Below are 14,553 nucleotides of genomic sequence, written 5' to 3'. Positions count from 1 at the left end.
GAGAATACGGCGTGTTCGCGTTTCCATCGGCACGAAGATTACAACGTATGCAACAACGTGGACGAGAGCCATATAGAAACCTCTACTCCTAAGGACATAGGATAATCCTGAGGACAACCCGGAATCCCATCGCCTTGGTCAGCAAGTTGGTCCAACTCGAGGGCCACTTGGTGGTCGTCTCGTCGCTTGGCACTTGGGCAAGCCGCTCGAAGCGGATGCGCGTGCTCGCCCTTCGCACGCCGTCGCCGTCGCGACGCCACCCCACTCTGCCGACGCCTCCGCCGTCCTTCGTCGGAGATGTCGCTTTCGTTCGAGATCAGTCCCGTACGCGCACGAGCCGCAACCGAGCCCCGAGGATTCCTCGTCATCCGCTGTCGGTCGGTCACGGAGGCGACGCGAGCCGGCGACGACGATGAGTCGTCTATGGTGGTGTCGGGTGGCGCCGCGATGAAGGCTTGACCGCCGCCGATGATCCATCGCGAGCTCGGCGACGGGGAAAACGCCCTCTGCGACCACGGCGCGTTCCCTGCCTGACCTGACCTTTTGCCGAAGAGAGGGAGAGAGAGCGAGAGAGAGAGAGAGAGAGCGAACGAGCGAGCGAGAGAGAAAACGAGGACGAACGGACTCGCTCGTGAACAGGACGTAGCACGCAGGACGACATAGTGCCTATTGTGCGAGAGCCCGTCCGTTAAATCGGTGTACTCTGCGAGGCGCCATCGTCATCGTCACAGCGACGACATGGAGAACACGGAGAACCGGAGCAGTGCCGTCGAGATGTCGTGGAAGATCTTCGAGACATGAAGAAAGCGCGACCGAGGGTGGGTATCCTCCTGAGAAAAGCTTCTAAGGATTTGGCGAAGAAGTGTGCGAGAGCCGAGCAAAGAGCACGTCCGCGTGCTCGAGTGGAAACGTGTCGATCACGAGGGCTCGCTCCTTGCACCACGCGGGACACCTGTCCTCGACGAGTGTCTCCGGAACATCAAATCGCGCGAGTAATCCGCGGAGTCTTGGTGGAGGATGATCCGCTGTTCAACCGACGACACGTTTCGCTCGTGTCCGAATCCGGTGGCGAGTCGCGAATTCGCTCGCGTTTGTTCAGCGCGTCGAGAACGAGTCCGTGTTGCTACACTCGGTTGCCAGCTCGGTTGACCAATCTGCGTCGATGCCGACCTATGCCAATATCCTAACATTCGTTCGGTCTAACGCCCATTGATTTATCGGACCGGCCATCTCACCCCTAACCATTGCGTTCGCCGGTACGGTCGCTCCGACGTTTCGTGGAGTATTCATGAGCGTGTTCTGCGGACGCGTATCCTCGTGTATCCGTGTCGGAATATCCATGGAAGCGACGCGAAACGTCGCGGGTGGCGGTGTCGACGAGCCGTACGGGGCGCTTATCGGCCCTTCGTGCACGCAGACTATCGATTCTCGCGCGCGACAAGGGGTCGACCGACGCCGCCTGACGCCGCCGCCACCGCCACCGCCACCGCCGCCGCCGTCGCCGCCGCCGCCGCCGCCATCGCCGTCGCTGCCGCTGCCGCTGCCGTCGTCGTCGTCGTCGTCGTCGTCGCCGTCGCCGTCGACCCCTAACGCTAATTTGTAGCTCGTTCGTGGACAAACGATTCGTTAGGTTCGCTCGCGTAAAAACTAGGACGTAGCCGAGACTTCCGCGGTCGATCATCCGAGATGCGCTCGCTCGTGCACGTGCGAAGATACGCGGATGACGTCACGGGAATGCGCACCGACCTCGAGGATTCGATCGGATTTCGTCGCTACTAGACGTTTCCCGCCGCGGCGACCACCACCACCACCACCACCACCACCACCACCACCACCACCACCACTATCATCACTACCTCCACTTCCACCACCGGCGGCGGCTCGCGCGATCAGGGTTGATTTAGAATCACGTCCATGCGCGCTAATTCGAGGACTCAGGCGCGTCGACCTCGCCTGGTGCACGTCAGAGCCCCCGATGTGGCACTCGCTGGCAGGTGGTTCGCGACACCGCGCACCCCGAGCGTGTGATGCGATAATTGAAAGGCCGTACCGTCGGGAACAGTCGCGGGAACATGGCCTGTCGGCTTGTCACGTGACGGAGGCCTGCGAGCAGTTGGCACACAAAGCGACACGCGCGCAGGATTGAAAAACCGATACACGCTCCGGTCCCTTTGATTTACGCGCCGCCCTTCTCGCTACACGCTACTACTTTTTTTCCCCTCGTTGCATTTTCTTTTTTCATTTTCACGCGGCAAAATATCACGCGGCTATATAAGCGTTCATCGCGTACGTACGTATGATCTCATCTGCGCGCCGGATCCCCCTTTGAACTTGACCGTGCCCTGCTTTATAATGAGACAAGAAGTACCGCGCGTAATCGAGGTGTATCGCACGGTTTTAATCATTTCCACTTGCATAATTTGCGGCCAGGTACGCGACCGTCGATGCTAAATGGCCACGGAAAGGTTACTCGAGAGCGTTCCCGCTCGAGAGGCGAACTCACGCCTCAAGTAACTCGATGAGAAACGGTCGCGAGCGAGCGTGGAGGATGTCACACGCGCGAGATAACCGTGCGGCATAGCTATGATAGACGATTTCACAACAGCTTCCATCGCTTTCTCTCTCTCTCTCTCTCTCTCTCTCTCTCTCTCAGTCTCTCGCGTGCGTTTCAATTTTTCATTTGCAATTTAATCCTATTCTCGATTCCGTTTGCCGCGTATGCTTCTCGTTTCGTGTCACGATCGCGTGTAATCTCAGGGTTCTGCTGCTGTAATCTCAGTGTACGAGCTGTTGCACTTGCATACAGGTCAATACGACGGGTTATCTATTGGCTTCGCTGGTAGGCGTGCGTAATTGTGTAAAAGTGATGCTCACTTTGCAAACTTCATAGGAAAGAAAGTACGCAAGTGAGCATTCCATCAAGGTCTACTAAGATCACGCAGGACTTTGCGCGCCTATCAGCGAAACGCACAGATCACACCAGTCGTACTGAGTATCTATATGTTGAGTACAACATCTTGTATACTCCTGTACACTTTAATTATTGCCTTTTTTGCTCGTTGCATTGCGTAGACGCGAAACGAAAGTCGGATGAATGTAGTCCTCTTCCTCTTCTTTTCTCACGCAAGAAACGCGAGACTTTAAAGAGCCGGAGCAAATTCCGGTGTTTGCGAGCCACGAGCGACTACGTGATGTAAGCTTGTGATGTAAGCAGCTCCTGATTAAATGTCAAGCGTCACATTTATCGTGATTATATTAAGTGGAGTGGTATCCCGTTTTGCGCGCGCCGTCGCCGCGCGGTCTTTGAAACATAACGAGCGGAATTCAAAGCAGCAATGACACCATTAGGACACGGTCCGTCGACTGTACCGAATGCACTCCGAATGCGATTACAAGGATATCAAAGCAAGCAGTTGACGGAACCGGGATATGCGAGGATACGTCAGGATAAAATCATCTCGCGCGACGAGAGCGCAGCTCTGGACTAATCCGGTTTAGGCGTTAATCGCGCGCGAACATGACTTTAATGCGTAATGGAACGAGATTATGGGTGTCGCGCGCGTTCCGCGTTTCAATTTCGCGCAATTAAGCTTTACCCTCGCGCGCGATGACTCCGACATAACATTGAGAAATCCACACGTGTTCTCCAACGAAACAAAGCAATCTCATCCGCGCCGGATGAGACTGCCGAAAGTTCCGCAATTTGATTTCGGCGACCATTAGGGGGGTGTCCGAAATTTTAATCAAATTAATTCGAAATTCATTCTCGCTTAAATAACCCGATAATGAATTTTCTCCGTTTAAAAGGGCGCGAATCGCGGAAGCTCGAGCGAGCCTCGAGCTCTGCTGGCTGACCGCACGGCAGCCCTCGATTGCCCCCCGCGGTGGAAACGACAAAGCGGCCGATTCGAGATCACGCGATCTAGAAGCGCTAATTGTTCGCAGATCTCATGGGTTTCCTTGAGTCGGGGTCGGCGGTAGCAGAGCCGTGATCAAAATGAACTTGATAAACATGGACGCGGAGAACCGCGTGGTTCTGAACGTGGGCGGAATCCGGCACGAGACGTACAAGGCGACCCTGAAGAAGATCCCGGCGACGAGGCTCTCGAGGCTGACCGAGGCGCTCGCCAACTACGACCCGATCCTCAACGAGTATTTCTTCGACAGGCACCCGGGTGTCTTCGCCCAGGTACTCAACTACTATCGCACCGGCAAGCTGCACTATCCCACGGACGTGTGCGGTCCGCTCTTCGAGGAGGAGCTCGAATTCTGGGGGCTCGACTCCAATCAGGTCGAGCCTTGCTGTTGGATGACCTACACGCAGGTATATTCGCGCGACAATGATGACCCCGGTGCACGCGCCTAATCGCATCCAAGTGTGTAAGGCCGCACGCGTAATCGAAGCCGGCCAGCTCTTCACCGCGAATTTCGAGTGACGTGCACGTGCGCGCGTGTAGATGCGAGGACTAGAATTAGAAGCGCGCTAACTCACGACCGATCGCGCGATACATCGCGAGATCTCGGCGTGACAACGGACAACCTTGATGCATCCTGTGGAATTGATCGATGCGGATTGCGCCGCGCGGCCCGACGTTGTTACACGTTTCGCAATTTGCTCGGGCATTATTCGCCAGTTTCCGCGGCCGGTTCCCGAGATAACTATCATATTTCAAAACCGGGCCACACGGTGTATACACAAACGTATACTTCTATTTTCGCGCACGGTGATTCGTCATATCGTCGGGAAGTGTTGCATACGTCTTCTATACCGGGAATCGCGCCCACGAGTCAATTGCCACCTCCGCGTGCTCTCGGCTGAATCCCTGTAATTAACGATGTTTCCTTTAACTTTAACGCGCTCTGTCCAGAACCCACGCACACGTGCGATCGATCTCACGTCGCACGCATTTCGCTACGATCAATTTTTAGATCGTACTGTTAGATTCACTTATAATGTCCGTCGTTTCCGAGCTGACGAGAAAACGGAAACGCGGGCAGCACGATATTCTGAAAGAATCGTCTTAAGTACAATACATGGAAAGAAAATGGTTTGAGTGAATTAAACAATTTCTGATGAAATATGAAGGAACTAGAAAATTTCGGTTGATCTTGCCAGAGTTCTGCTCAAACCGGCCAGAAATTTTGTCAACTTGAACCGAGTCCTGGTAATATCAACCAGAGAATTTTCTAGGGTTCGTTCATATTTCACTAGGAATTGCTTAACCCAACCACCAAACTCTTTCTTTCCGTGTAGGACATCTCTGAGGCGTCCTTTAGCGGTTTGTGCTGCCCGAAAATAGATCGAACATCAGTGAGAGCGACGGTAGAATAGCCAACCTATAATCCGTCTCTTGTCATCTTGGAAATGAATAATACTGCGTAAAGTCTAAAGTATGGAAGGTGCACAATCGCACAATAGCGCACGGTCCACAGATTAATCCTCAGCGAGTAGAATCTCAAAACTAACTCTCGGATGTAGGTTAGACTCGAATAAATATACATGCGCAAGACGGACGAACCTGCCGGCAGGCAGACAGGCAGGCAGGCAGGCAGGCTGAGCGAAGCCGAGACGGGCCGTTCCGTCCTCACTCGTGAGGAGAGCACACAACGTATGCTTTATTACGCGCGCTTTATCTCTGTCCCAAGGCGAAGCACAAAAAAGCACATTCGAGAAAGAGTTTCGTAGGTACGAATAACAATCGTTGTTGCATCTCTCTTTCTTCCCACCCTCTTCGACCTGACGCCCTTCCGCAGCATCGGGATACGCAGGAAACGCTGACGGTCCTCGACAGGTTGGACCTCGACACCGAGAAGCCTACCGAAGAGGAATTGGCGAGGAAATTCGGCTTCGAGGAGGCGTACTACGAGGGATCTCTCACGTGGTGGCAGAAGCTCAAGCCCCAGATGTGGTCACTCTTCGATGAACCTTACTCCTCCGTCGCAGCTAAGGTACGACCTCAGGTCGCGTCGCGACGTTGGTGCACGACGTGAGAGCGCTTTCGATACGTAACTTTAATTCGGTGCCTGTTCGTCCGATTCAAAAGAGGAATGAGGCGCGTTTTCAGCCCGTCTTTAGCATTCGCTCGTCATCTCACGTAGCCAGCTCGAGCCAAACTAACGTGCGTATCGTTTGTCCGATGATCTTTCAGATAATCAGCATAGTCTCCGTTTTCTTCATCTGCGTTTCGATACTCTCGTTTTGCTTGAAAACCCATCCGGACATGCGAGTGCCGGTAATCGTGAATCGCTCGGTTAAGACTGACAACGTGACGTCCTGGGTGATAGACAAGACCCGCACCAACGCCCACGACGTCTTCTTCTACATCGAGTGCGTCTGCAACGCCTGGTTCACTTTGGAGTTCCTGATACGTATCACAGCGAGCCCGAATCGCTGCGTCTTCATCAAGAGCTCGGTGAACCTGATCGACATGGTCGCTACTTTAAGCTTCTATGTCGATTTAGCGTTGCAGCGGTTTGCCGCCCACCTGGAGAACGCCGACATCCTCGAATTCTTGAGCATCATACGCATAATGAGGCTGTTCAAGCTCACCCGCCATTCCTCGGGCCTCAAGATTCTGATACAGACCTTTCGCGCCTCGGCCAAGGAGCTCACGTTGTTGGTGTTCTTCCTCGTACTCGGCATCGTCATCTTCGCCAGCCTGGTCTATTACGCCGAACGCACTCAGTACAATCCGAAAAACGACTTCAAGAGTATACCTCTTGGTCTGTGGTGGGCGCTGGTTACGATGACCACCGTCGGTTACGGAGACATGGTGCCGAAGACGTACATCGGGATGTTCGTCGGTGCGCTCTGCGCACTGGCCGGTGTCCTCACGATCGCCCTGCCGGTGCCCGTGATCGTTAGCAACTTTGCGATGTATTACAGTCACACGCAGGCGCGAGCCAAGCTACCGAAGAAGAGACGCCGTGTATTGCCGGTTGAGCAACCACGTGCGGTGAGGGCACCAGGTGCGCCACCCGGCATGCCCGGCGGACCCGGCACCATCGGGCCGCCTGGTTGCGGCCAGCAAATGTCGCATTTGCAGTCTGGAGGGGGTAGCGTCACCACCGGGCCCCTCGGCCCCGGCATGGGTCAGACGCCCGGCGTCGCGTGCACTGGCCAAGGCCAAGGGCCGCAGAACCGGAGGATGAACGCCATTAAGACGAATCATCCCAAGGATCCGTTCGCCACGAAAGCAGGTAAGCCGAGCTCACCTCTCTTTTGAGGGTGTAGCGGATTCTCCAGACCCCTGTTGATCTTTAGCTTTATTCATTTATGCCCGCGAGACAGCGCAAGGTACAGCGAGAGAGGTGTGCGGCGGTTTGTTGCGCGCGGGAGAAAGATCGGGTCGCGATTGGAGCAACAACGAGCCAACAACTTAACTCCGTGATTTCAATTCGCCGAATTCCGTCCGCGCTTGTCCATCGCGATCTAACGACTCGCTGCAGAAAGTTCGTTTGTAGGACGAACGCGTTCGACTGAATTCGGGACACGTTGCTCTCGCACGTCGATTATGGATTGTCGTATTCGTTTGTGCAGCGGCTTACATAGCTCACCTTTGCTCGCGATATTTTCACGACAGACCGCATCACGCGATGCATTGTACTTGGACTTTTAGATGACTTATCTGGGCGTTGTTTGAAGGCGATCTCTCACTCCGAGTATATATTCGCGCGATATTTACATACGACGCGAAGCGCGTTATTGAAATATAATCGCGAACGACCGCGAGCCGAAAAACAATGGGCGGATCGCACACAGCGGGAATTAGCATAAATCGCAATTCGCAAAACTGCCATTTCAAAGGGCCTGTGTTTGCGCCCCGGATAATCTCTCGCGCGTATACCGTCGAATTTAAATTTCGCGTGTTAATGTCCACGTCATCGTGCACGAGACGTAAAACGTTGCGTCGGAATGCGCGTAGCATTCGCATTTATTTATATATATATATATATATATATATATATATATATATATATATGTATATAAATTTGTGCGCTCACAATGTACGATTTCCAGCTACATGTACGTAATAAAAATCGCACGTGATATAACAAAGTTCTTGGACGTGTCTCTAAGGCAGACTATTGGCACAGCACGCGAGGTCATTCCTGCTATGAATAATATATCGAGAAATTGACGAGAATAATAAAAAGAAAAGAAAAAAGGAAGAGAAGAAAAGAATAATCGAGCTAGGTCGCGACTTTTTTGCGAATCTCGACCGTGCCGGACAATCTCTAGTGTCTCTTTTTCTTTTTTTTTCTCGTATGGTGGGTTGCAGAGGAGGACCGGAGGATCTCTGACCTACGCACCAACGGGACCAAGTCAGCCGGAGGTTTGGGTTAAGCCATGATGTAAAAAGATGAGATGTAACGTTCCCGTGAATGCGCACTCGTCCAAACTAATAGCGCGCTCTCTCCTTGACCAAACTGGGAATTGGTCCCAAATGCAGTCCGAAAAGCAGTAAACGATCACTAGCGGTAGTAGTGCGAGTTAGCGCGGCAGATTACGATTAGGGTAGCCCACGAAGAGATCTCGCCAGATCGGTTCTTACTGATTACACTCCCCCTAGAACGATCGATCATCAACCTCCCACACATCCTCCCTCGTTCTCGTCACTCGCGCTACATCGGTGTAGATTTTCACTTCGCTTCTCCGGCGCGAATGTCGTGCTCAGTTATATTCCGCGTTCGCACGGATTTCGATTGGGACTGTGTATTCTTCGCGCGTGTAATTGATTTCGGCATTTGAGACCGATTCTCCATTGGCACGTTCCACTATGCTGCCGCCATTATATGCGCGACGTTACAGCTTGTCCTTTTATATATCGTGGATTAAGCTAGAACCAAGTTTATTCTCCACTACCGAGCAATACCATGTGATGCGGCGGGACTGTTCGTCCGTCTGGAAACTGCCCAGCAATAGAGAATAATCTTGATTCCTGCTTAATTCTAGATTTCAGAATATAATAGGCATACGTACCGTCGGGACGGAAAGAGTGAGTGCGAGAGTCTCACGGCGGCCAATCAATCCCCTTTCGCGTCCCTTTTTCTTTCTTCGCGTTTCATTTCGGCGGGTCGTATATTGAGGCTAGGGGAATTTTTACTTACGGCTTCCGTGCCGTCCGAGTCGACCGGTGGAGGTTTTGGGTTAAACTGCAATCAAGATTATTCTCCACTGCCGTGGTTAACCCAAACTTCCGGCTGTCTTGGTCCCGCGGAAGCGTAGATAAAAATCCCTCCGGCCTGGACTGCAGACTCCGGATACAAACAATGGATATATATCATATATGTATATATATATCAGGATTGGGCGTGTAAATTGTGATATGTAGACGATGAGTAATCTATGTGTGTCGTCCGAAGAATGTATGGGCTTGCTCAAATTAATTAATTAGGAAAGACCTGTACTTTTATTTGATCTCTAGAATCTTCCTAATGTGTAACGATTGATAAACATTGTTTCCTGAACGAGCTAAGCTCCACAGAATTTTCTCTAATTATATTCTCACCCATACAAAGAGCTTAAATCTACCGGTCTGTCGTATAATGCAATGACAATTTCATACATTTGTGTTGGTCCTCTTGAATATTGCATTTATAATTAATATCCGAAGCAGTTGCGGTAACTCATAATTTAATTACCCTTTCTAGTATATTTTAATATAAATTGCAATATTCCACACAATTTATTGTCTACATTGTCTACATGAGAAATGACCGTGTCGCGTGGAAAATGCAAACGCGTGATCTTGAAATCGGCGACACAATCCTGATATATATCGTCGGGACGAAAAGAGAAATGAAGTGAATGCGAGAATCTCTCGGCGGTTACACTATCACGAGTCATTTATCGATCTAAATAAGCAAACTGCATTTAGGAAATCAAGGAGAAGTTGTGTAGCGAGTAGACAACTCGTTTCTTTAGAGTAACTTACCTCCTTCCTTCGCTTACGTGATTTGTATTTTTTAAGGATTCGCCAAGTAACGCACTTCTCGCGCATTGATGATAGCGTATAAACGAATCGATGTATTTAACGCTACGTATTATCGATAATCGAAACATCATCATGTACGACGGAATCTTATCCTTTTCCGTTTGATAATAACTCGTATCACGACATGTTTTATGATTTACGCTCGCGACGGAGCACATACTCTTATCGTTTCTCGTTCGCGACCTACTTTCATCTCGAGCATTTGTTACAAAAATAATCGTAATCTCTCTCCCTCTCTCTCTCTCTTTCTCTCTCTACGAGTGTTTCTCATCTGCGAACGTGCGACATCGCGATCAAAAGCAATTTCGGTTTGAATATCACCTTTGTTTCTTTCTGATCTCTCGTCAAGAAGACCAAACGAATCTTTTCGAGTCACCTTTCAGTCTGTTTTACTTACTTCCCGCGGTCTCAATTTTGTTACCGTCGTTCCGGGTATAATCATTAATAGGCAGGCGTAAAACGAAAATATCCCGCAAGAGTGCAGCCAAATATCTAATACCGTCCACCAGACCACACCGTGTTTGTGACTCACGTAAACATCGTGTATCAACCCGTGGCTTCTAAATTTAAGATAGACGGTGATCCAAGGCACATTGTGGCGAGGGATATGCGCGCACAGTAGAAACGGGGGCACAAACTTTATCGCGGCGCGTTGAGGCTACACGACGCTATTGTCGATATCATCGTTCGAGTCTATACGTGTCACCTCGATGAAAAACGGAGAAAAGAAAGAAAGAAAAGGAAAACGTCGATCGTTCCGTCGCGGAAGAATCTCGTTCCATCTTCCAACTGTCGTCGTCTATATTAGGCCGCCCTGTATCAGCCCCCCTCCCCCCTGCCCCATTGTTATTAATAACGTTACTCCCGCGGCAAAAATCTGAGAGGAAACCGATCACGTAGGGAAACGCATCGTTGCACGAAAAAACAATTTCAGTCCGTGTAATGGGGATCAGACGAAAAATTCGTCGATAGGAAGTAACATCTCCGTTACTGTGACCGAAAACATTCGTCCGAACATTCAGCTGCATCAAAACGTAGAAATCTTTCTGTTCCTACACTGACAGAAGAAAATATCTGTAAAATAAATAATATTTATTCTAAGTAGATACTGATAACATGTTTACTTTTGCTGATATAAAATATTTTTTAAGGGAGGAATAGACTTTTCTTTAATCTTAGCTTTTCATGAAAACAATCGTTTTTCCGATTTATAAATAAAAAAAAATTTAGATTTAAGCAAATATAGTTGTAAATATCTATCGAATAAATATTTGCTTATTTTACAGATATTTTTTGCTCTCAGTGTATAACCGAGTTTTTCATCTGGTCTCCAAGTAATAGAAAATTCAATTACACTAACGAAGTTGTTTCTTCCGTCGCATGCTCGTTTCGCGATTGACGCGCATCATACATCCTTAGTGGTGTCCTTAGAAGATAGACCATTCTTTAGATTTGTTTAGTTCGGCTTACAGACCTCTCAAAATGGCGGAACCAATCATAGGATTCATTATATCGCGAGATTATGAAGCGACTCAATTAATAGATTTCACTTTTTTGAAAAAGGATATAATTCTTTATTTTACGTTCAGTAAGTTGCTATTGACTATACACTAACTTTTATTGGAGAGTTGTTGACAATAAGAACTTCAGAAACCAAAGTTTATTATAAATCTTGGCGCCAAAATTTCTTATAATCTTGACCACTACATTAAATACGCCATTTTGAGGAGCGAGTCCAAGTTCTATCCTGTAGGGATACTAACCCTTAGTACATACACACCCTCGTCGTAGATCTTCGCACGTATCTGCGGACGTACGACGTTCGCTTCTCACCGCAGTGCACGTTGTGTTAATGCTCGTTGTTCACCGCGACAGTCCCAAGACTCGTCCGATCCTGTGTTTCTCGCGAGAGGCGAGAAAATCGCGCGGCTCTTGGCGAGCAAATTGCGGTGAGAATGCGGGCTCTCGTGTCACCCTGTCGCACATCGTGAATATCACCGGGACCAATCCGTGAAACTCCTCTGCCCTCCCCCGAGACAAGAAGAAAAAAAATTCGCGAAAGATATCATTTGTAATATCAGCGGTAGAAACGTATCCCCGCCCTTTTGCACACGGAGTGCGCTCCAGGGAGCACTACCGGTTACAGCCCCGTTCCTGTAACAGTAGTAGCTGACCGCCACTTTCTACGTCGTATATATCTGCGTGTTGTGCCTGTGTGAGGAGAAGGGGGAGAAGGAAGTGCAGAAGAGAACGATAAAAGCATATCATATATAGGCGTGTGCGATCGAGTGAAAATACACCGTTTTCGCCGAACAGTCGGCGAGCCCTTGGCGAACAATCGTCGCTTGTGTGTCCGACAACGGATTTAACCGTAACTGCGCGTTCACGAATTCTCTCGCAAAAGTGCGTTCCGGACTCTTCACGGTCTCAATTCGCGTAATTCATCAACTCCAGCTGGACAACTGGACTCGGCCGCGCAATAACGACCGTTACCGTCGCTCTCTCTCCTCGATCCGATTCCGCGGTAACGAAAAGTGACTCGCGTGTGTCGATGGCGATATTAACGAGCCCGTAAGGAGGCATTCTTTTCGAGCGCAGGAGACCTCGACAATTGGATCGATACATTGTATATATCCCGCGCATTGCAAATCTGTCTGCTTCAAAGAGACGCGTCGGTTTATTCGAATAACACTAATAACGTGCGACTCATCTCTCCTTATGTAGAATAAAATGTAAGTGTAGTACTCTGTGGTATACACATACGTACGTATTGTAACCTCGATATTTTATTGCGCACAATCGTAAAGTTGCTTTTGTGTGTGTGCATATATGTATACATATACACATATATACATATACATACATACATGTGTGTGTGTGTGTGTGTGTGTGTGTGTGTGTGTGTGTGTGTGTGTGTGTGTGTGTGTGTGTGTGTGTGTGTGTGTGTGTATATGTGGATATGTATACATATATATACACACACACATGTATACATATATACACGTTTACTTTGTAACTGAGTTTTATACGGCGCCATCGCGTTACGCGACCACATTTATGTATACACTGAGTGCTTGATCTTACCTCATGATTTGTCGCTGCATTCCCGTTTCGATCGTGCTCTGGAATCGGTTCCTTCGTCGTATTCGTGTGTATTCCCCCACTTGCTCCCTCTTGATATTCATCATCCGCTTGTTCGCGCAAAGTTTCGCGACGCTAGCGATAAGAATTATTTCTAAGTCCGGAATTTTACGCGCGCGCCGACTTCTCTGGACGCGTCATTTCACAATAAACGGATTACTGCCTGACATACATATGTATATATATGATACACATTTCGCGTGTAACTTTTAAGTATTTTCTAAGCCACGTCTCTCTCTTTTAAAACCGTATGCTCCTTCGTCGACGGCGCGATGACTAGAGAGACGCGATTGACGCGTTTTCATTATTATTTCGTGTATGTATATGTGAGCCCGCACTTGCGTTTCGACTGATCCTTTAATTTTGTAATTTCGCATATAATATCTCAATGGTTACCGTTTTCGCAAGCAGGTAATCTCCGATTCACAACTTTGCCCGATATCCGATCTTTTGATATTTCTTCTCTTGCATTGATTTAGCCGTTTGATCGCTATACGGAGAGAATATTGTAGTTTGCTCCTCATATAAATTCTTTTCAATTTTATCATGTTCTTCAGTAGTCGCGCTAGAAACATAGCAAATTTCGCTAGAGACATGGCAAATTTTGTAACAGCACGTTTTAGCCCCTAAGATATAAGTGGCGCATATGAGATGAAGGGACAGTCACGTCAGCAGAATGTCGATCCGCTTCTCGCCTCACAAGGTTCTATGGCAATTTTTACTACAAAATTCTCTCCGTGTACGCACGCGAACACCACGCACACACGCACGCATGCACGCACGCATGAAACCACCCCCGAGGAAGCTACCCCTCTCGACTGCCTCGCACGAAACGCAAACGATCCGAAGGAACTTGTCGAAAGCTCGAGCCGTTTCGGAGATACTCGCGTGTCACGCTTTTTCGCAGAGTCGAATACTTACGCCATCTTTTCTTCCCTTTCCCCGTACGGTCATCGCTTCTAACAATGCGTATGAATAATTCGCTAGTAGATAGCCATTTTTAACATTCGTCCTCATTCACGTGCGCTTTTCTATTGCCCTGAGTTTGCCCGCTGCTCGCAATCGCCCCGATTCTTTGTGCCTTAAAGACTGGCTTTCATATCCAGGGCTGCGCACCACCGGCTGTGCGGCGCGCGCGAGGGGCTGTGTTACGTCTTTACCACTTTGTTATTACAGACAGTACACGGTCTATGCTGTGGTCGCGCGCTATTCACGCAGCCGCTAAGTTGAAGAACTCCGAAGAGGGTGCACGGAAAGATTAATGGCTGCAGCACACAGTTCCCGGCACGATTCGCCGGGGCAAGTTGAGAGAGCAAGTATCGCTCGCTCCGCGCGAATGAATTTTCATCATCAGTGACGACTGGCGATGTGTGTGTTCGCGGTTTCGGACCTCCCCCCCCCCCCCCCCCCCCCC

The 14,553-nt window shown here is 49.5% G+C and overlaps 1 protein-coding gene across 3 annotated transcripts in view; it reads left to right on the top strand.

Moving 5' to 3' along the window:
• Positions 1-333: 333 nt before the first annotated feature.
• The window catches only part of LOC116846278 (potassium voltage-gated channel protein Shaw-like), a 15,184-nt gene continuing 964 nt past the window's right edge, over positions 334-14,553 (top strand). Inside the window, exons 1-5 of one of the 3 annotated variants that reach the window (XM_032819924.1) lie at positions 334-818; positions 3,946-4,324; positions 5,755-5,949; positions 6,150-7,200; positions 14,316-14,536. In XM_032819924.1, the coding sequence (XP_032675815.1) occupies positions 3,998-4,324; positions 5,755-5,949; positions 6,150-7,200; positions 14,316-14,401 (1,659 nt within the window). In that variant the 5' untranslated portion in view covers positions 334-818; positions 3,946-3,997 and the 3' untranslated portion in view covers positions 14,402-14,536. Of the gene's footprint in view, positions 819-3,945; positions 4,325-5,754; positions 5,950-6,149; positions 7,201-8,282; positions 12,901-14,315; positions 14,537-14,553 lie in introns of those variants that run through there. The other 2 variants (XM_032819932.1, XM_032819942.1) reach the window with 2 other exon arrangements.

This window comes from Odontomachus brunneus, unplaced genomic scaffold (genome assembly GCF_010583005.1).
Source record: "Odontomachus brunneus isolate Ranch 3 - 2012 unplaced genomic scaffold, Obru_v1 Obru_scaffold_004, whole genome shotgun sequence".
NCBI lineage: Eukaryota > Metazoa > Arthropoda > Insecta > Hymenoptera > Formicidae > Odontomachus > Odontomachus brunneus.
The sequence above is the reverse complement of the archived record's forward strand: the minus strand, read 5'-3'. Positions and strand labels throughout refer to the sequence as shown.